Here is a 23,361-nt window from a genome sequence, read left to right as displayed (position 1 = left end):
GTTTCCATTCTGGATCTATTCTGTGACTCAGTTACACGGTATTTTATGCATTCATGAATTTACCTTCAAGCTCTCCCTGTGCAACAGCGTCCTCACTCCATCCCCCGTCACATCGGACATCAAAAGTCCTTCGGCCGCTCCCCACAGCACACGAGGCTCCGCTCCCTCGGCGAGCGTCCGGCCGCGGAACTCAGCACTCCAGGGGCCGACGCCGTCTGCCGTGTAGGCGGCCGTCCGCATGACGTATGTGGTGGCTGGTTCGAGGCCCTGCACCAGGTGCGAGGTGGCGTTGATGTCGCGGCAGTCCACCGTCACCTCTTCGCCCACTATCACCTCGTCTGCCTTGCGGACGCTCAGCATGTATGACCAGTTTTGCCAGGCTCCTTTACCTGTTCAATCCAGGGAAATTGTGTTGAAAATCGTGAAAATGGTATGGAAAGTGATTTGCGAGAGAGAATCTCTACTATCAGAATTGTAGAATAGTAATAAAATACATTTTTCCCATTCTAAATAGTATGGAAAGTGATTTGCGAGAGAGAATCTCTACTATCTAATAGTAGAATAGTAATTAAATAAATTTTTCGCCACACTGCACAGAAAGCAGCTGTTTTCCAGTCCCTACGTAGATCTGAAAGACCTTGTTTGCAGACGACTCTCATCTGATGTCAGAAAAGGGTTTCTTTCCAGCCTAGACCGGAAAACGTACTCTTTCTAGCCGCTAACATGGAAGTCCGTAGTTAATAAGTCATCCGCTAGATCGGGCGAGTGTCAACATTCTTCATCTGAAGTTGCAATTATTTCAGTTCGAGTTTCGAATCAAACTAATTTAACATTCGCTTCGCAACCATTTTCATTCAATTATTTATTGTTGATTAGCGCATTCCAAATTTTCAAAAATGCTTGAAGATGATGACGCCCGTGATATTCCAAGTGAAATTTTAAAAGAATCTGAAATCCTGACTGCAAATCTTCTACCACTAAAATCAAGAAATAGGTACAATAACTTAACGAGTATTCTTTATTTATTTTGTCAGCAATACCTGTAGTGAGGCGAAAAAATATCGTTCGCACCACGGGCAAAAATGTTTTTCCGGCTCTCAATCTTTTCTAGTCCTCGGCCTATGGCCTCGGACTTGAAAACCGATTTCCAGCCGGAAAAATCTCACTTTCTGCTCTAGGTGCAAAATATAGGTACTATTTCCATTCTAAATAGTATGGAAAGTGATTTGCGAAAGAGAATCTCTACTATCCCGACCTTTAGTGATGCAAATGGTTTAATTAATGCAATAGGGATTAATCTGAGATTAAAATGTATTTAATCATTATTATTTAAGCCAAATTAAATGTTATAAATCACCCCGAAGACTTCTGCTACTGCAAATATTGACAACAGGGTTAACAGCTAGATGGAAATTCGATGAGAACTACCGTGCAGCTACTATCATTTAGTAGCAGAAGCTTTCGGGGTGTTTTGCAGCATTTAATTTGGATTTCGTTTAATAATAATATTATTTATTAGCCTGAAAAGCATTTGAATAGATGCAATTTCCTCATTAATCTCCATCTGTATTTATTTATATTATAGAGGAAGTGTATTCTGAATTTGAGAGCTTACTTATTGTTGAAATAATTTTAACAACTAGTAAGTGGAATTGTTGAGTATATATTTATGGATTTTTGTGTAGTTGAGAAGTTGATATTGTGGTAATTATTCATATTAAATTAAAAAGACTAAGAAATTGTCAAAAAACCACAGATTTATTGATACTTGGAAAGACCGGTTTCGGTTATTACACCAATAAGTCAAAAGGTTTGTTGAAATCCAACCAATAAAATTAATAAAAAAATTCCTTGATCTTCAATCATGGTAGATATTTCATGTTGGTGGTCCAACTTTGAATTACTTAATAATAGCATGCTAATCAAAAACACATTGAAAATTAGGTATCATCCTGCCATTTTGGTCTATATGACCACTTTGAGCAAACAACAAAAGTCAAGAATCTATTTGTGAATAGTGTCAATTACAATAGAATAGAATTTTATTGGTCATAAAATAGGCTATTCACATGAATACATGGAATTCTTCAACACTAAAGTAAGTCAAACAATTAAAAACAACACTGAGATCAGTACGGTATCAGTACAATAAAATAAAATATGAATCAAATAAAACGATTCCAATCTATTCTAAAATAGTCTTACAAAGTAATACAAAGTATTTGTTGTTATACTTTCGCTTCACTGATTAACTTTCTATCTTATCTATTTTGATGTACTCATAAAGTATTCCTATTCATATTGTTCATGCATAATATCATATAATTGATTAATTTATTATTCCTTACTAGTAGTGCATATTATTGTAGCCTACTATCCGACAACATGCTCTTATTGGTATTAAAGATATTCCGTTTCATTTATTGACAATCTCAAATCATTGTACATAGTGTTTGGAAAAGAACTCCATAGTTTTAATGTGTGATAGAATCTGTAAAAAGTAATATAGACTATTCTAGTTTTTGGTACGGTATTTGATTCAACAACTGTCTAAGTTTTGTCCCCCTGCAGTTGCAGACCCACCAACAAGATGGCGCCCCTCCTCATTACAATAACAATGTGCGCGCGGCTCGAGACATTCCTTTCCGGGAAGGTGGATAGGTAGAGCTGGCCCAATTGCTTGGCCACCACGGAGCCCAGACTTAACAACTCTGGACTTTTCCTTTTTGGGACACATAAAAAATGTTGTGTACAGTGGAAAAATCCGAGACATATACCATTTTCGGGAAAGAATCGTCACGGCGGTTGGGACAGTTACACCTGATATGTTGGTGAATACATGGCGAGAACTTGAATATCGTCTCGACGTGTGCAGGGCAACAAATGGATCCCATGTTGAAGTGTACTGATGTGAAACAAAAGTTGAAGATTCTCTCTTTCATTGTATGTACTTGTTGATGTAGTTTTTCGTCAATTTACACATTAAATTTATACCTAAAACTAAGGAGTTCTTTTTCAAACATCCTGTATTATACAATAAAACATGGAACCAATAAAGCAATGAATTTTCACTTTAGACATGAAGTTTACAGGTACACTTGAAATAACTTATTGTCAATTCAAATTCAATTGACTTCTTTCAACTGACCTTGGCCTCCCAGTAGATGCGGTATCTGCCACGAAGTCCTGGCCATATCTGTGCCAAGCACAGCTTGCAGTCCGGTAGGAGGGTTGACCGGCACAGGTATGGGCTGCGAAGAAGGCGTGTTCACACTGACCGTGATGAAGCTGGGATTGGAGATGGCCGGATTGATGACGTTGTGGAAGTAGCTGTTCTGGCCGGTGTGATACTCCTCGGTCAACACCAGTTTGCCGTTGGTCCAGTAGAACAGGCCGTTGTGCATGGCTAATGACACCACGTTCTTGAACTGCGGTTTCAGCGTGTTGTTCCGCATGTCGGTCACCTCATGCCTGAAATGATTAAGAATAATAATGATTCAGGAGATTTTAAAAGAATAATTGAAATAAGTCTGACATTATTAAAGCTTAGGACCATGAGAAATCTACTAGTTATTCAAACTTTAAAAGAGGTCTATTACTCGCTATTCCATTCACATATGGCATTGCATTTTGGGGTGCATTCTACGGATGTCAGCCAGATCTTCAAGTTGCAGAAATGGGTAGTTCCCGTTATGGTAGGAGAATCAATTACAACTAGTTGCAGACCTTTTTTAAGCAGTTAAAAATTCTCCCACTCCCTAGTTTCTATATGTTGGAAGCGTCTTATAAAAAAATGAGTCGATGTTTAAGAAAGGTTTTATGATATATTCCTATGAGACAAGTTGTATATGACAAGACACAGACATGTACTCAGGGATGAAACACATCGCACAGCTTTTAATGTGAAAGAGGTAACCAGTGTAGGTATACATCTATTCAATGCATTGTCAACACATTTAACCTGTCAAACGTTTGAAAAACTGAGAGTTCTGAAGACAGAACTGGCCGAAGGATAGTGTTTTTATTCGATTCAGGAGTTTTTCAGTTGCTTTAGTTTTTGGTGATTTTTCGTAGACCTTCGAGAGTTTATGGTAATCAGTTTTATAAACGCACAATTTAAGGTAAATAATTAAAATGATTGACGAGTCCATATACCCCTTTGAGAGGTGGTCAGTGGCTCCTAAATTATCTATCTAATTAAGAATAATGTTTTCAATTACGATGTAGGAGGTTTTCACAATAAATTGGCAATTGTTCATTACTAGTGAAACAAAAACATTTCGAACTAGTGTTCCAGAGGGTGTGGTATTTCATTTCGTTCACTTCGTGTATGAAATCTGGAATAAATAAAATAGTTTTATTGTTCAAATAATAGACCTAAGTGAGAATGGGTTTACAAGAAAAAATGCAATAGAATATACATTAATTTGTTGTGGATTGAACAACGCTTATGAACTGCGGTTTTGGGGTGTTATTTCTCATGTCTCTCACTTTGTGTCTGCAATCAAATTCATTGTTCGCATTAATGAGATGAGAGATTAATTTTTTTTCTTGTAAAACTATTAGGCCTATTCTAAGAAAAATCGCAATAAAATAGTGCATTACTGCCAGTGAAACAGTATTTAGAATTGATATTTGGTTGCAGGATGTTGTTTCTAAAATTCAGAATTATGATTTCAATAATGATTTAGAAAGTTTTTACTATAATTATTGGAATAAAATAAACAGTTGTGCATTGCCAACTAATATGGAGAACATGTTTCTGAGCTGAGGTTTTAGGACCGATCATTCCATGCTTGGAATATCAAATTTTGTTGAAATGATGAGTTGAACGGCTTTACAAGAATAAATGCATGGATGAACCTTGTATTCAGTCTCTCATGTCGTTTATTTTAAGCCTGAAATTGAATGTACTGTTCGTCAAATTAGTGAGAATAGTTGAGGATAAATGCTATAAAATAAATAGGTAGTAGGCTAAATTACATTGCTAGTGCAAAACAATTTTTGAACTGAGGTTTTAGGGTGTTTGTTTCGAATATCATCGACTTCATGACTGAAATTGAATAGCTCTAAGAATGAGTTCTTTTACAACATGAAATAATGTTTAAAATTGATATAAACAACAATATTTAATAAAAAATTATCAACTTAAAGCAAGAAGTGTAGCCTACTTGATAACTATTATAATAATGCTGGATTTTCAAACATTTTTCTGTAACACAAACATTCTTTGGCATTTAATGCTGTACAGTATTTATATTTTAGATTCTATGGTGTTCTCTCATTCTCTTTAGAATATAATATTATAAATTACCTATATAAAATAACAGTAATATAGGTAGAAAGAAAATCATGAGTTGAAAATTAACTTATTGTTGGAAAATTGCAAAAAATAGAGCGACTTAATAAAAAATGAGATCCAATTCGAGAATAATATGAAAACAACATATTGAAATAATAATTTGAATGTTTTAATTATATTAATATACTACAATAATATTATTGTAGCTGAAAAACTACAACTACGGTATTGATTTAGGCCTATATGCATTCCATTCATCATTTTACACAGTAGAGGATACAGAAACATTTAAAATTCCAGTTGAAATTTTACAAAAATATCAAGAACAGCGTTAATTCTAGATTAATTCATTCTTCCTGGATTATATTTATTCTATTGGTATGTATTTGTACGTAATAAATCATTTTCGATTGTCTGGTAAAGTGTAAATGATAAAGAATGGTACAGTGCTACATTTTCCGCTCGCGTTCTGATAGCTTCAAATTTTCCGCTCTAAAACTATGTCTGACGCAATATCGATATCCGCTTATCGACTGTCAACTATCGAAATATCCTTTCTCCAAAAAAAAACTAATTGGAAATTGAAATAGAATGATCACTTAATTCAATTAATCTTTCACAAAATCATAAATAATTGAGGCTTTCACCTTATCAAACAATTCAGAGTTCCAGAAATTAATATATTTGTAAGTTTGGCATTCCTGCTCTAGTGTTCCAGTCTTCAAACTCAAACGACTTTCCTGATGGAACATGAAGGAAAATTCAAAAATGAAAAGCTGTTGGGTCCAGTGATTTATAGCTTCGCGTTCGCGATATTACAGTTTGGTTTTGTTTTTATTGGAATTAGAGAGTAAATTGTATAATTCCAATAAAACTTCAGCTGTAAGAATAAACTTGAACGTTTTTACCGCTACCGTACGCATATTCAACGTTTTTGAAGTGAAATCTTTCTGCATACAGTCTCTCCCTTTAATTTTGTGGTGAGTATTTTAGAAGCCGTAGATTTCTTCTATAAAATTGAACCTTGAATTTATAGTTTCTCATTCATTATTATTTTGAAAATCTCTGGTATCCTGGTATTTAAATTTTCATAGTGGATTTGCTGATCTGCCTCATCAGCTGTTATACTAGGAAACTTGGCTCGGAATACACATACCTGTTGATACTATAAAGAACCTGTCAAATTCTAGAACAATTTTTTAGCTAGACCTACCGAGTAGGTAGATTAATTTTCCATTAATATCCATTGAGTATGGTTGAAAAATATATTACTGCTTATTTACCTCAACCAACAAATTTATATGGTTACAAAGCTATAAATGATAACCCTAAATATGGTTATAAATACAGCCATGTTATCTACACAATACCATACAGGTAACAACCAATCAACAAGAACATGATAAAGTGTTGGTCATAATATACTCTTACGGTTTTTTTATGACTGAGCTTCATTTATTACTATTACAGTTGTAAGGTGAGGCAATCATAATCATACAATAATAGCCTATACCAGCCGGCTTTTTGAGAATATACCTACAATCAAATTTAACCTACTCACCCATCTAGGGTGAGTTCATGTTCATATTATTATTAGGCTACTCAATAATATAGAGGAAAATATTGTTTGAATATCGTGTATTCATTTACTCATCCATCAAGAGTATGAGTTCATTCATATTATTATTAGCCTATACTAAATCGAGTAATATTACTCAATAATATAAAGGAAAACTATTTTTCGAATTTGAAGGATTTATCATCTTGCATTAATTTACTCACCCATCAAGAGACACAGCTAAGACAGTGTTCTGTTGATGCTGAGGCACTAGTACCCTGAAGTTAGTGTGGTCGACTGTGAATGCGCCCAGACTTGGATCCTGTAGAATCATGTTCGGAGTAGTTTCATGTTTTATTCCGTTGCTTATTTCTGCCAGATCTAGTCTGTACAGCCCGCTTCCGCGTATCACCCAGAATAGATATCTGAAATATGAAAAAAAAGTAATTCAAGTATGCATTGGTACTTATACACAGACACTGTATAGGCCTAGAAGCCTATCCACTATATCTATTTATAGTAATAATATTGAAATATCGACTTACTTTTGATATAATGTATTATGCAACAACATTAGTGTAGGACATAATAAATTAAAATTTATTTCGGGGAGAAAATTCAATACAAACATCATGAATGAAACAATTACTGTTTAATTTAATAATTAAAATACTTAATTCAAAAAATGGATGGCAAATTCAATTTAAGTTGATGGTTTATTGATCCATTCTGAGCTGCGATGTATCAACACACTTTTTCTATGTATTTAAACACGACATGCAGTCAAATAAGTATTTTTTGGCTGCATCATACTTATTTGACAAATACTTACTGCATGTTGTGTTAAATACATAGAATACTTACTGCATGTCGTGTTTAAATACATAGAAAAAGTGTGTTAAATTCAATCTCCGCACCGCCAACAAAAGTGAAACCTTAAGTGTTGTGAGTAGCAGGATACCACTCGAATAATGTACTTCTTTTGCAAAATTTTGCTTATAAATTTACCATATAATAGAAACTTAGAGCCTATATTTTTACTTCATTCACACATTTACTCACTGTATTTTTCATAAAGACATAATCTACTCCGTTCATCGTCTACTTCTTCTTCTTCTTCTTCTTCTTCTTCTTCTTCTTCTTCTTCTTCGTCTGTTTTCGTATTTTTCTTCTTGTTTTCCTGTCTTCTTCTTTTTCTTCTCGTTGTCCTGTCGCCTTATTATTGTTCTCCAGTCTTCTTCTTCTTGTTCTCCTCCATCTTCTCGTTCTTGATCTTCTTCTTCTTATACACCTGTCTACTTCCTTTTCTCCTGTCTAGGCTGTCTTTTCCCTCTTTTACATTGACTTTCACTCAACCCGAATGCATGCACACATTACTCACCCGTTGTAGGGATCCACCTCTATGTGGTGTGGCTTGGTGAGGAGGCCGGCTACCGCTACTGTGGTGCCCTGGCCGTCTAGGCCGCACCTCACCACCTGCCACACTGGGCCACCGTTGTGGTCCACCTGCACCACCACATACAGCCAGTCGTTCAGCCAGTCCACACTAAAATAGATGAAAAAAATTTATTGTCATAAAAATTCATCTAACAGAGACAACATAAAGTTTATATAGGCAACACTATAACACATTACACACTTAAGAGGCGAAGGTGACATTCAAAATGTTATATTGTCAATAACATGACAAGGGAAAGAAATACATCTAGCAATCAAAAATTGTGTAATCAAATAATTATAGGTTGAATCTAACCCCCACCTGAACACTTTAATAAAGTAGGCTACTTCTATCTATTGCCATATGTTATAATGTGAACATTATAACATCACAATCAATAACAGGGGCCTTTTCGCAATGGATTTTCAAAACTATACTACAATGCGAACATTACGCAACGGTGAAAAAAGTCAATTTGTATGTATTTTGTTGGTGGGGAGTCCCTTGCGGGAAGGTCCCACCGCCTGAATATATAATTTAAGCCGTCAATTACGACTGTCATACTTCAGCCGGGACCGACAATTTAACGTGCCCATCCGATAACATGGGAGTGATCTGGTTAAAAAGCTTTTACGACTGTCATACTTCAGCCGGGACCGACAATTTAACGTGCCCATCCGATAACATGGGAGTGATCTGGTTAAAAAGCTTTTGGTAATGAGAGGGTTTGAACCCGGGATCTCTATGCTGCTAAGCAAGCACTCTATCCACTATACCACGCAACGGTTTCCGATGCTGATTGCATCAACATTAAAACATGTTTCCTGATCAGGTTTAAAGTTGTAAATTTTTCACTAAATCTAGTATTTAATTCGACAAGTTTTCAGTACCTAACTCGAAATTTCAGTACAGTCCGGGTCCTTTAGCTTTGCCTATCGGCGGAGCGCCACTAGACTGCAACTACCCCCGTTCAAAAACATCCAACATCTATGAAAATATATCTTTCCTTAAGCAACTGATGCTCTTTTGTATCTTCTCAAAGGCAACGTGTTGCATCCGAAAAGATACACAACCTATCAGCTGTCATTCGTTCAACATGCTCTTTCCATTGTTGGTGATACGTTGCAACTCTCTCATTCATGAAGAATCTCTGTGTGTAGGGGGCTTCCTTCAAGGAAGCTCTGTAGTGAAGCTCCATCTAGGGATCTAGAGTCTCTGAAGCCTGATGATTTTGCAAAGCCGTGAATATTACCCCGCGAACCATACCTTGCCTATATGCGGTTTCAGAGTCACAGATGCAAAGGTACGGCAAGCGTAGTGTACGTCAAGTTTTCAGTTTATAATGTTTTTAGTAGGTCAAGTTTTCAATTTGTTGAGATCTCAGTTTATCAAGTTTCCACAAAACAGAATATAGTAAGTTATAGAAGAACTTGTACATAGATGAATAAAAGAATAAAGCAGACCTGAGCTGATGAGGCGCCATGTTGGCCGAGAGGGGGCTGAGCAGGGGGGAGGGTTGGCGGTACTCGTGTGATGACGTCACCCATACCATGCCTGAAGAGTCGGATACGAATAGCAGTTGTTTGCGTACATGCACGGCTACCCCTGAGAACATTAAAATAAAATTTAAATTACAAAAATACTACAGTGAGATTCACGTTATAGAGTTAGAATGGAAGGCATTGTTGTCAGTTCTCTATTTCCACCGCCTTCTTTAGTAGTATCGTAATTATAATTATAGTATATTATATAGTGAGGTAGCGGTATCATATTGTAAACCTTGAATATTATTATACTATTGAAAATGTAGGAAAAAATATGTAATGTATGAATTTATGAATAAACTCCTCTGAATGTGTCGTCCAACATCCAGTGAAATTATTATTATTATTATTAATTATTAAAAATTGAAATCTAAATTAAACGCTGTCAACCAGCGTGAAGCCTCCTGCTACTGCAGGAAATAAATAATATTACAAATCAAATAATAATATAATAATAATAATATTACACATATCAAATAATATCGACAACAGAATGAACATCCTTCTATAGTAGCGAGTATACAAAAAGGATACAATGACTTCAAATGGTTTAATATATTAGCAACTTATAGGTTAACAATTTTCAAATGGTCATATCTCCTGAAAGGTAAGGAATTTTGCAAATCTGATTCCAGATTCGTGTTCCTCGCATCAAAAGTTAAGTAAACGGAACACGTGACATTCTTTTTAAAAAGATTTATTCAAGAAACAAACCGGCATAGTGACTGCCCAAAATACAGAAATGAGACAAAGAATCTTAATTACTAGAGCTTATATACTATTCTAAATGCTGTATCAGCTACTATACAATAACAATGGGTATAACTTCTCCCTCCCCAAGTTTGGAGCTGTCCTCAGCGACCAAAAACTGATAAGACCCAAAATACAAAAACTGGTTAAGAACAATATAAAATAATACTCAACTAAGTTATCAATACATACTAATACAAAAGTGTGAGAACAATTTTTCAAGTAGGAGTTTCGGTTGGGAGGTACGGTCCGCCTAAGTTACAAGCTATTTGTTTCTTATCAGGAATATTTCGATTACAAAATTTCAATGAGATTTTACATTTATAATAAATAACTGCAATTATTATCAACAGCACAAAAATTCCAATTGGGATAAGAATATAATGAAGTAGGTAATTGCTTTCAGCTGTAAAATCCTCTATAATTTCTAGTGGTTCTATATTTAGATTAGCTTTATGGATCAAGTCGAAAGATAGATTTGTATATAGTGTTCTCGCAGGTTGTTCTGAGGGTAAGGATACAATGCTTTCCCAATAAACGTATGGTTCTAAAAAATTAAACAGCTTTTCTGATTCTTCAAGGTTCAGTAATTGAGTCTTCCTTGGATAAATTGTAATGTTTTGATTTTGTTTACTTATAGTGCAAGTAGTAATATTGAACATTAAATATTTATTTATGACTTGAATGTATCTTATAAAAGGTTGAGCCTCACTTATAACCAAAGATTTACAATCATGAAGGTCCTTATCGTCTAAAAGTTGACTTATACACTTATTAACTATTCTAGACATATTCTTACAATAATAATTATTTCTTATTAGTAAACAATCTCCTGTAAACAATGAGTTATCTTTTCGAATTATGAAGGACGGATGTTCAACAATTGTTCGCAACTCATTTCCTTTTACGACTGGGTAAGATAGGAGAAAAAATGTCTCATAGGCATGAGAATACAAAGGCAATTGTATAAAATAAGTAATGAAATCATCTTTCACATGACAATGTGCAGACCCTAGCTGCCACAAAATTTCGGGTTCATCAGAAATGAGAGACAATTTAGCCGAATGAATTAATAAAGACAATTCGTTTCTAGACAGAATACTTGAATGGATTATGTTTAGTCGACAAAATTCTAAGCTCACCATAATATCGTCTATTTTATTTTTTATGAGAGTCAATGTGTTGAATAAGAAAGAATGTTGTTGAGTTAGCTCTATTGAAGTGAATTGAGTGGTGATTGAATTAAAATAATTTTTCAGCTTGACATTGTTGGCATGAATGACATCAATCCCATTGTTAAATTTGTGTATCAAGTTTCTATTGATTGACAATTGATTTTCGACATTATGCTCTAAATGATATTCATTTGCTTGCACTTTCTCTAAAATTTTGTCATATTTCGCTTTGTCGTCAGAGTCCATATTCCTGTAATCCAGCTTATTGCGGAACCAAGTCCGTTTATGAGACCTCTCTTAATTCTAAGATTATTTATATGAATATGATCAAATTTTAACTTAATATCATCTAAATACAAACGTAAAATATTACAACGATTCTTATCACTATCCTTAGCTCTTAAAAGGTTTACAGAGTCTTCAATATGTGTTAGTTCAACATGTAGTCGTGTAATGTTTATGTTGTGCATGTATGTGTATGTGCCATTTATAATGAAGGAGTTCTGTACTCGAACTGGTGTAATGCCAGATGATTTGGTCAAGTCCGTTACTTTATACGACATTGCTGGGACCAGCAGCAGGAGAATGAGGATCATCTTGTTCTGAAACAAATTTATTATTTTTCTTTTTAACTATTTTCCGTGGTCGTTTCATCCTATTAGGATGGATTTTGAATGGTCGTTTTTGAATTGCTCTGGAATTTGTAGCAACATTTTGTTGTTTATCATATTGTACTTGGAAGAATTTTGGCTTGTTCTTTTTATTGAAGGTTGTTTTAATAAACGGGGCTTCGGGGATTTCGACGTCTGTTTCCCTATTCTTATTCAATAATTCTGTCCTAGTTTGTTTTTCCATCTCTACCTTATCTTTTACCAATCTATGTATAAGCTGTAACCTATCATGATACTCTTTTGTACGCTCTTCAGTGATAAGTTGTTCTGTAGTGTCATTCAGAAAAGAATTCTCAGAGATGCCGAATGTTATTTCCATTGGTGTCATTTTTAAGGTGGAATTGAGTGTGTTATTGAACGCAATCACGGCCGTTTTCATGTTGGCTTCAGTGGTATTATTTCTATTTTGAAGTTGGATAGAATTTAAAAGTTCAATTAGAGTGGAGTGAGTTCTTTCAATTAACCCTTGCGAGTCTGGATGACCAGGGGTAACATAATAAGGTTCGACTTCATAAAGTTTTAGAAAATCACGTAAACCAGCGTTGTCAAATTCTCTGCCGTTGTCCATCTGTACGATCTTGGGGGTTGGATAGAGAGAAAAATAGTCGAAGAGATGGTCTTTTACCTCGATTTGATTAAGACTCGTGAGGGGGTAGACTACGAGTCGTTTGGAGAAACAGTCGATGATTGATAAAAATTTACGTTTGTCATACTGAAAGGCATCAAGTTGCAGTTTTTCAAAGGGCTTTGTAGGAGTAGGGGATACTTTGTATTCTGCACGAATGGGACGACGTTCGTATTTAGTCTTTAAACATATTGGGCATTTGTTTATGAAGTTAGTAATATCACGCATCATTGAAGGCCAATAGTACCGTCGTCGAATGTGTGAGTAACTCTCTGAAATTCCTCTATGATAGGTTTTTCCAGTATGATAATTGGAAACTACTTCTTTTTGTTCGTCGGGATCAGTAATGTCAAGATTAACTTTTTTATACCGCTTAATCTTAACTGAGTTGAAACTTTCCTTAATGACTTTAGCAAAGTTGTTAAACATTGATTCGTACTGATTACTCAATAAACCATCTTTTGAACAATATACACAATACGTGGTATTCGGTTTCAGGTATTCCAAACAAAATTTGTTTATGTGTTCGAAATCTAAGGGGTCTTGAAAACAGAGAAGGAGTCTGTTCTTATCAAAAATTTTCTGAAGGGTAGGTGTTTTGTTTCCACGTTCAATAAGTATCTGATTATGTTCAACGTTCAATATTTTATCGTCGTCTACTATCTGAATTTGTTCATTTGAACTGTCTGCTGAATGAATTGTCACAAGGCTGTCAGTGTCATTATGAATTGGTAAAGCATTGTCGTCAATTTCTTTAGTTGGTTGATGAGTATCGGTATGATCGGCATTGTCTTCACGAAGAAGAATATAGTCATTCATATCGAAAACAGAGCTACCAGTACCACAATCATTATTTTCCATATCATGGGGCTCAGAAGTATTAGCATTAGCATCATCTTGGTTATTGAATCGAGTTAAAGCATTCGCGATGTCATCAAGATAACCATTAGGATCATCTATCGGTGGTGGGTCATCGTTACTATTCAACTGAATCAAATCGTCTATGTTTATGTCGTCGAAGCCATGAAAGGGTAGGTCTTCGTTGCCGAAGCCTAAAAAGTCATTATCATCGTTGTCCATTAAATTGATGGGCTGCGAGGGTATGCGGGACAGTGCATCTGCCACGTGATTGGTTTTTCCCTGCACGTAATTAATCTCAAAGTCAAATTCATCTAAAAGTAACTTCCATCTGAGTAGTTTTGAATTAGGTTCTTTTATGTTTCTAAGCCATTGTAAAGGTTTGTGGTCTGTTTGAATCAAAAATTTTCGTCCGTATAGATATGGTCTGAAATGTTTGCATACCCATACAATAGCAAGTAGCTCTTTTTCTATAGTCGATAAGTTAACCTCACTCTTATTAAGTGTTCGTGATGCATAGGCTATTGGGAGGTCATTACCATCAAACTTTTGGGACAATACACCTCCGATGGCAAAGTTGCTCGCGTCTGTGGTGACAAGAAACTGTTTCGAGAAGTCAGGTAATTGTAGGATGGGGCTGTTTTGTAACATTAGTTTCAAATTTTCAAAAGCCTCCCTGTAGTCCTTGCTATTGGGATTGATCTTTACATCTTTTCTCAAAGCAGCAGTGAGTGGTTTAGCTATTTTAGCATAGTTTCTAATCATTTTGCGATAGTAACCGGTCAGTCCAAGAAATTGTTTGATTTCTTTGGCGGTCTTAGGGATTGGAAAGTTTTTTATGGCTTCAACTTTAGAGGGGTTAGGCATCACACCTTTTTCCGAAATGATGTGCCCTAAATACAACAACTCACGCTTGAAAAACTCAGTTTTATCAAGTTGAATTTTCAAATTGTGTTCTTTTAGTTTCGTAAATGCCGATTTCAAATGCTTTAAATGTTCCTCAAGGCTATCAGAGAAAATTATTATATCATCCATGTAGACTAGTACATTGGTCATTCTTGAAAAAATTATGTTCATGGCCCTCTGAAACGTAGGGGGTGCATTCTTTAACCCAAACGGCATACGTAAAAACTCGTAATGTCCGTGCTCTGTTGAGAAAGCTGTCTTAGGTACGGATTGCGGGTCCATTTGGATTTGATGAAAACCGGAGGCCAGATCAATGGCTGAAAAGTATGTAGCCCTGCCTATTTTGCCAAACAGATCTTCAATGTTGGGTAGGGGGAATTTATCATCAATAGTTTTATCATTCAATTTACGGTAATCTAGAACCATACGGATTTTCCGCTTGCCTGATGCATCAGGTTTTTTGGGAACCACCCAAATAGGGCTGTTGTATGGCGAATTGGAGTGTTGGATAATTTTGTTTTTTAGTAGTTTGTCGATTCCAAGTTCAATATCTTCCCTATAAATCTGTGGGTATCTGTAGTTTTTTGTGTAGACGGGAAGATCGTCTTTCGTATTGATTGCATGTTTTAGCAAATTTGTACTACTCAAGGGATCATTTTCTCGTTTTATTATTTCAGGGAACTGCTGAACTAGGCTAATTATTTTAAGTTTTTCTTCCTCGTTCATGTGACTTGTTCGTAATAGAGATGGTATATCTTGAATTATATCTGCCAAGTTTTCAGGACAATTGGTCGTGAATTGTTTTGGCTCTATAATTTCTTCTACATCTTCTACATCCATAGGCTCCGGATAGATAGTCAGAAGCTCATTTGAAAAAACAACACATTTACATTTATTATCAGTGATTTCTACAATACCTTCTTCAACAGTATATACATCTGTATTCACTTCTTTAATTAATCCTGTTGTTACATTTGGGGCTGACTTAACCGGGATTGAGATCACGTTGTAGCCTGGTTGTAATGTAACACTCTTATTATCTAGCAAAAACAACAATTCTTTCATTCCATCCTTATATTCAAGTTTATCATTAGCAAAGTTTACATTCATCTTAAACGCACGTAATGTTTCATTTCCAAGAAGTATGTCATACTTAGTGGAGAAATCAAATATATACATCTTTATTCTATGGGGTTGGGAAAATACATTTTCAGTGTTGAAAAAAATATATTCGTTTCCTTTACTTTCTCCATTAGGAGTTTTTACAATAAAGTCCTCCTTGTATCGAGTGATCTCAGGAGAGACCAATGATGGATGCATATAGTTTTTAGCAGATCCTGTGTCTACTAGCCATTTTCTTTTCTTTTGATCGAGAAAGTAAGGAAGAGATTTGTTTAAGATGTTCAAGTCGAGTCGCTTGGGGGGTCCTCCGAAAACTGGGGGCCTGACTCTAAAAAATGGTTCGTGAGTTTGTTGAGTGATTCAGTCAAAGTGTTTATTTGACATTGCATAGCCTCAATCGGGTTCTGATTGTAGTTATCTTCTGGTTCTTCCTCTAAGTAGTTTACTTCATATGGTGATCTGTAAGTTTTCAATTTTTGTACAGGGTCTGTTCTTTGAGTGCGCATAGACACTGTGTTTGACGAACTTACTTGAGTGTTAGGTTTGAAATTACTGTTTTGCTGCTGAAAGCTTTGTTGTGGAAAACGTTGTTGTTGAAAGTTTGGACGATAGTTTTGTTTTTGGAAGCTTTGATTTGAAAAATTTTGTTGAAAGTTTTGGGGGAAGTTAGTTTGTTGAACATTGTGTGGTGAAAATTGTTGTCTACTTTGGAAGGGTCTGTGTGTTTGTTCGAAAGAATTGTCGTGTGACCATTGTTTTTGAAAGTTTTGTTCGTAATTAGGATTTCTAAATGTTGTTGTGTTGTTGGAATGTTTCCTACTATCTACCCTGTTCATTGTTTCAATAGTGGTTTTGTAGCGTAGTTGCTGTAATACAATACTACAATCGTTTATTAACTTATTCCTAGCATCATCTAGGTCTTGTACTTGTAGTACTTGCAAATGTGACCCTAATGTTGGGTGAACTCCATGAACAAAAGTATTTACAAGTGTAGCATTCAGTTGACAAATCAAATTTTCTAATAGTAAACCTGTAACACCATCTAGCTTATACTTAGTAATTACATTTGTACGTTTTTCATTAAGTCTGTTCAAAAATTCAATAGGATGTTCCCTTTGATAGGATTTCATCACAGTCAACTCAGCAATGAGTTCAGGTACAGATCTGTTATCAGCAAAATTTTGTTTTAGTGATTTTATCAAGTCTTTTATTGAAGAACAACTGTTGTTGAATGCTACTGCTTCGGCTGGTCCTTCAAGTTTGCACATAGCAGCTTTGAAAAGAATCCAGTGATTAGCTTCTTTTTCTTGAATGTTATCAGCACAGTAGCCGATAGAAAGGTCTTCGCAAGTAGATATGAATTGATGTAACTTGTGAGAAGTACCATCGTAATGAGGTATGTATCTCAAGAGTTCATGTGGAATAGGTTTAGTGATTGTTGCCATTTTTGAAATCTCTGAAGTTGAAGATAAGACTGGATGCAGTTTTGAGGGTTTGATGAAGTTCTTTTGTTTGGTACTCACAACTGGTTTGGAGAGCGTACTTGGATCGTCCTGGTCCTCGTCCGTGGATGAATCCGTGTCGCTTGGTTCTCTGTTGGTTAGGGGCCGCCAGGTGTTGTTTCTCTCTGCCAGGATGGAAGGCTGTGCACTTGGTTCCAGAGTGATGAGGGTAGGCCGCAGATGAGGAGTTACACTCGCGTTTTGGATTCGAGACAGTTGGTCGCGAAAAAAAAGTTAATTGAACTTTACCGAAACGTCTGCGGTCCCGTTTGTTCGGGCGCCAGTTAAGTAAACGGAACACGTGACATTCTTTTTAAAAAGATTTATTCAAGAAACAAACCGGCATAGTGACTGCCCAAAATACAGAAATGAGACAAAGAATCTTAATTACTAGAGCTTATATACTATTCTAAATGCTGTATCAGCTACTATACAATAACAATGGGTATAACTAAAGACCATAAGATCACAAAATTCAAAGTTTAAGCAATTTTTATTCTTCACAAAAAATTGAGAAAAACCTTGGACTATAACCATCATGAAACACACTAAAACAAAAAGTATCTGATCAGATTTGGTTGAAATTTGCACCATAGATAAGGCTTGACCTGAGAAATGTCGGAGCCAAATTTGGCACCCCCAGCTACTATACAGAGTGAGTTATGAAGCTGCAAACATAAAATTTGTAAATTTTCTAATGGTCATATTATCTCCTGAACGGTAAGGAATTTTGCAAATCTGATTCCAGATTCATGTTCCTCGCATCAAAGACCATAAGGCTTAAAGCAAACGAAGGTTTTTACCTTGTAGGCCTAGGAATTCTTATTTCCAATATAGAGAATGTGGTAGTAACAAAATGTCAAAACAATAATGAAATGATATTCACTCTTATTCTTAATAAAAACAGTAGTACCCTTTTTATTTAAAACACTTTAAAACTTTTTGTTTTTAATAAAAAGGGTACCGGTACTATATGTTTCATATTGTTTTTATTAATTTTAATAAAGAAGCCCATACAAATGAAGAGTTTTCACTTGTTCTTGTAGCCTATATGGAGCATATTATATGACTCACCTCTGATAAGATGTGATGTTTTGTACATAAGGGTAGGCTCTTCTATGATGTCGGCGGCTTGGCTCATAACTGTGTGATGTTCTCCAAGAATCAGAATCAGTTGTTGTACTTCTTTTACTGTCAATCAGAAATATTGAGAATTACAGTTATTTTCCATTTTTGGAGCTCTAGTAACTAGGATGAGAAACCCAAAATATGTCATTATTGTAGAATTTATTGTTGAGTACATATCCTGAAAATTATCACCACCTCTCACACAAAAGTATTGGTCATGTACGGCAGTAGGCCTACTATTAATTTTGTTTATTGGAAGATTTTATGTCATGGGATACTATTAATTTAATTATCTACTTATTCATAGACAATAGACACAATTCAGGTGTAAACAACAGGCATTTGTCCAAAACTGCTTTCAACCGTAATTTGAAATGAACAGTCCAGAGGTTATGTATAGAGTTCATAATAATTTATGACATTATTTTATCTTCAATTTGTTCAATAATTAAGTATCTCACAGTGTTTTTAACTGACTTGTTTAATAATAAAGTAACTGACAGTGTTTAATTATGTCAGTAACTGACAGCGAATACTACCTAGTTGTACTTCTTAAATGCATACATTATTAAAATCCGTTATATTTTATTTATTTGGCTTATTTTCTATTATGGTGTGTATTGAATTTTGAAACAATTTCCCAACTTGATAGATGGATCTTTATAGATGTTCTATATTCTCTTGTTCACTTACTAATGAAGCATTTTGTATTGTAGGTTTTGTTTAGCACAGTGTAATACATGAACAAAAATTCACCAATTTCTGCACAAATGAAATAAATCAATTCAGACTCTTCTTCGCACACAGACACTATATATAACCCATGTGAAGAGTTATTATGTATACAGTATAATATAGGTACTGTAAACTGTATAATATACAGTATTCTCTGTATTATTATCACTATTATCCATACTTATAGCATGTATGTATAATTGAAGAGGAATTAAATAAATTGATATTGAATTTCTCAATTTTTCTCACCTCTAAAGAAGCCGATATCACCTTTTCCTTATCTCGTGGGTTAAGTGGAAGAGTGGGCTCTTATTGCACCAACTTCTACCACATCAATTTTAATATTGTAAAGTGTTAATAGAAAGGCATCTATCTAGAGTACGGCGGTGTGGTAACCATAGTTTTGGCAGCCAGTTTTGTGCCTGTTGTGTCTTTCCTCAAGTTAAATATTGTAACAAAATTTAATAAATAAATAGAAAATCACCAATTTTCCTAGTTTTTACACTTCTAGAGTAAGCCGGCTTGGTTACCACAGTTTTAGCAACTAGTTTTGTCTTTCTTCAAGTCAAGTTTCTGAACAAAATGTAATAAATTGATAAAAAATCACTAACTTTTCAATTTTTTTTCTCACCTCTAGAGTACGCCGGCGTTGTAACGATGGTTTCGGCAGCAGGACCCAAACCGGCCGCGTTTCTCATGGCAATGGACACCGAATAGTTCATGCCAGGCTGCAGGTTTTGAAACATATAGAAGTCCTTGTTGCCGGAAGCAGGGATATCCTAGACCCGCAAAGGTAAACGATACACTATTATTGACAGTTTTTTAAGCAATCAATCTATCATTTCCATGCTATTATATTGGAATAATTGAATAATGAATTGAATATACAATATGCAGGCTATTCTACTGAATTAACAATAAATACAATATGAACCCTGCTCATAAACTATTAATTTTTAATAATAAAACACTGAAATATTGTCTAAATATATCATGAATTTATTGAAAACAAATATGTTTCAACGCGTTATTTCAGTGTGACAATCCGAAACATAAAATTCGATTTAAATGTATCACCAATCTATTCATTTATTGAATGAAAAAGACTAAGAAATTGTCAAAAAACCACAGATTTATAACTGAAATTAGAAAGAAAAATAAAAATCTCAGTACCTTTTTTGAATAATTTAATCACAACATGTTTCGGACATTGAGATTTTTATTTTTCTTTCTAATTTTATTACAAGTATCCCTATACAGAAAAGAGATTTATAACTGAGTTTTATCAGAGATTGACAATGGTGTAATAACCGAAACCGGTCTTTCTAAGTATCAATAAATCTGTGGTTTTTTGACAATTTCTTAGTCTTTTTCATTTAATATGAATAATTACCACAATATCAACTTCTCAACTAACGTATACAAAAAGTATTCATTTATTCATATGCAAATACAATCCAGGTAAAAAAAAAGGCATTCACCCAAACTGCTTTAAACCCTAATTCAGAATACACAGTCTAGAGGACGGTTATGTAAAAATGATTACATAATTTACACACAATTTTGAGTCCAAAAAATGTATCTACTACAATTTTGAATTTATCAAATTAATAAATTTCAAAATACAAATCTGAACAAAAATCTTCCCCCATCGCAAAAAATATTAAATATTTATCAAAAAGTTTACAAACATGTTTCAACAAACTCTAGTGTGATAATCAAAACTTCGATTTAAATTTTATGTTGCATGTCCAATGAAAGTACACTAGAGTCCCGATTAACCGAGTTAATCGGGACCGCTACAACCTCGGATAGTCAAATACTCGGTTAACACGGAGGGCCTAATCTAAATAAGGGGTTAAGGAAATCAAATAAAAATACGTACCATGTGATGTACACCAACATGAACTATATTCAAAACCACACAACTAGATAATAGTAGTACATACTTTAAAGTATTAAAAAGTTACAAAGGTTTGAAAAAATCTTTGACAGTTCTTTGTGTAATCGAACTGCTTCGCTTCTTAGCTGCCAAACTGACCTTGACCTTGGCCGATCCGAGGCTCGGTTAACACGGAACCTCGGTTGACCGAGACTCGGTTAATCGAGACTCTAGTGTAATTTTAAGTTTTGGATTGTCACATTGAAGATCACACCATAGGTATTAAACAGGTTTGTAACTTTTTAATAAATTCGTGATATATTTAGACAATATTCCAGTGTTTTATTATGGATAAAAATCACTCTATACCACCAAAGCAGTATCTTAAATTAACTTTCAACTATTTATAGTTTCAAATGTAATTCATTATGCATGTGAAGTAATCATTGCAATACAATGATTGGTTGATAGCTTCTCACTGAATTACATAATTTATATAATGTAAATATATATCATATTATAAAGTTTGAATCGTCTTGATGATGGCGAATCTTTCTTAGAAGAATGCGACAAAATTCAATATTTTGTATATATTCTGCATAGGGTACTCGAGTGAAACTCGATTAATGTATTATCATGATTCAATATTCTCTGATCAATTCAAATTTTGTATTTTAATATGGTAGTAAACGTACTGTTAATTATTGTCAATGATATTAATGTAGGGAGAGAAAACAACCGGATTTTTGCCCAAAACAGTTTCTCACTTGAACTGAAAACTAATGATATTATCACAAAATAGATTCAACTAGTTATTTAAACTCTTTTTGTTTAATCCTCATGAAATTTATCAATGTTATTTTTGTCAGCAATTTTAGTTGAAGGATACTATATAAGCTTTTGATCATACATACACTTCTTCTTGAAAGAATCTAACCATATTATTATTTCAGTAATGGAGCTTGACTTTATGAGCAGTGACTGAATACTGAAATCATCATTTTTCTCCAAAGTAGTTGTTTTAAAAATTTCCACGAGGAAAAGGAATTATCGAACGAATCAATATGATATAATGCTTGATAGTGGAGAAATAGTACTCATTTCCAATTGATAAGCCTCATTCAATAATCATAGCATTATACATATGCATAGTATTCTATGCAATCATGCATAGCATTACTTCATTGAATTTGAATCTATTAATTAAATCTTAGAATCTAAACTTCTTATAACTATGTCTTATTCTAATTTAATTGCAGGTTGAAAAGAAGAGTGTTAGGTTTTGCTACAGTGCAGTGCAGGTGAAACAAAAGCAAGGCAAAAAATCGCAAATCTACACAAAGTGAAAAGTTTATAAAAGTGTGAAGTTCTAAAAGTGTTCTATAAAAGTGTGTGAGTCTCAAAAGTTATAAAATTACAAGCGAAAGCAAAAATAAGCAAAGCGAATTCAAAGGCTACAGAGGAAGCTCAAACACTACCCAGTGCTGCTGGTGAGAAAAAATATAATAAACCAATATTTATGTCTCAAATAATAGATAATATTAGAAAAAAGTATATAGAGAAGAAAACTACTATAGTTTTCAAGTTGAAAATTCAAATTCATGATATTATTCACAATTTCACATAAATATATTATAGAGGGTGGTGAGTGAGACTACATAGATCGAATCTTTAAGTAGTTGGACGTAGGTAAATTTTCATGAAAAAAGCAGACACATTGGCCTTTCTGTAATCTTCTACTTCTATGTTCTTGTCCATCTCAATGTCATAACAGAGTAGGCTGCTTCTCGTAGAATAATGTCAAACACCAATGTCAAATTAGTTTATTTCTTGCTGTTTATTCTAGAAAAACCAACCCAAATCTTGAAAGAAATCTTTCTAAAGAAATGAAGCTTGGAATTTTATATTGAAAAGAAGCTGTCAAGGTCTTATCGAAGGAAAGCAAAATCTACATCAAACCGCTAACATAAAAAACGATGGGTTCAAGGAAGTTCGATTTACAGCAAGATTAAGCTCTATAACTGCAGAGTGCTCTCTAAAGCTAGAGTGTGTCTGAAGAAATCTGCTAGCTTAGAAGATTCAATTGAAGGAGAGCAAAAACCGTTAACAGACAAGCAACAGGTTCAAAGAAGTTCTATTTAGATTTACAGGAAGATTAAGCACTA

General features: G+C 34.4%; 1 protein-coding gene and 1 long non-coding RNA gene across 2 annotated transcripts in view; one reads left to right on the top strand and one right to left on the bottom strand.

The window, feature by feature from the left end:
- LOC111056335 (proto-oncogene tyrosine-protein kinase ROS) overlaps window positions 1-23,361 on the bottom strand; it is a 163,642-nt gene that overhangs the window by 57,318 nt on the left and 82,963 nt on the right. The window contains 7 exon segments of the mRNA XM_039433568.1: window positions 64-389; window positions 3,149-3,471; window positions 7,085-7,285; window positions 8,242-8,406; window positions 9,762-9,903; window positions 18,526-18,642; window positions 19,946-20,093. Of these exon segments, the coding sequence (XP_039289502.1) occupies window positions 64-389; window positions 3,149-3,471; window positions 7,085-7,285; window positions 8,242-8,406; window positions 9,762-9,903; window positions 18,526-18,642; window positions 19,946-20,093 (1,422 nt within the window).
- On the top strand, window positions 6,073-22,690 carry LOC120352537. The gene is made up of 3 exons (XR_005571909.1): window positions 6,073-6,282; window positions 19,952-20,107; window positions 22,456-22,690. It is a non-coding gene; the product is annotated as an uncharacterized LOC120352537 (long non-coding RNA).

The sequence above is a fragment of the Nilaparvata lugens genome, chromosome 7 (genome assembly GCF_014356525.2).
Source record: "Nilaparvata lugens isolate BPH chromosome 7, ASM1435652v1, whole genome shotgun sequence".
Taxonomy (NCBI): Eukaryota; Metazoa; Arthropoda; class Insecta; order Hemiptera; family Delphacidae; genus Nilaparvata; species Nilaparvata lugens.
The sequence above is the reverse complement of the archived record's forward strand: the minus strand, read 5'-3'. Positions and strand labels throughout refer to the sequence as shown.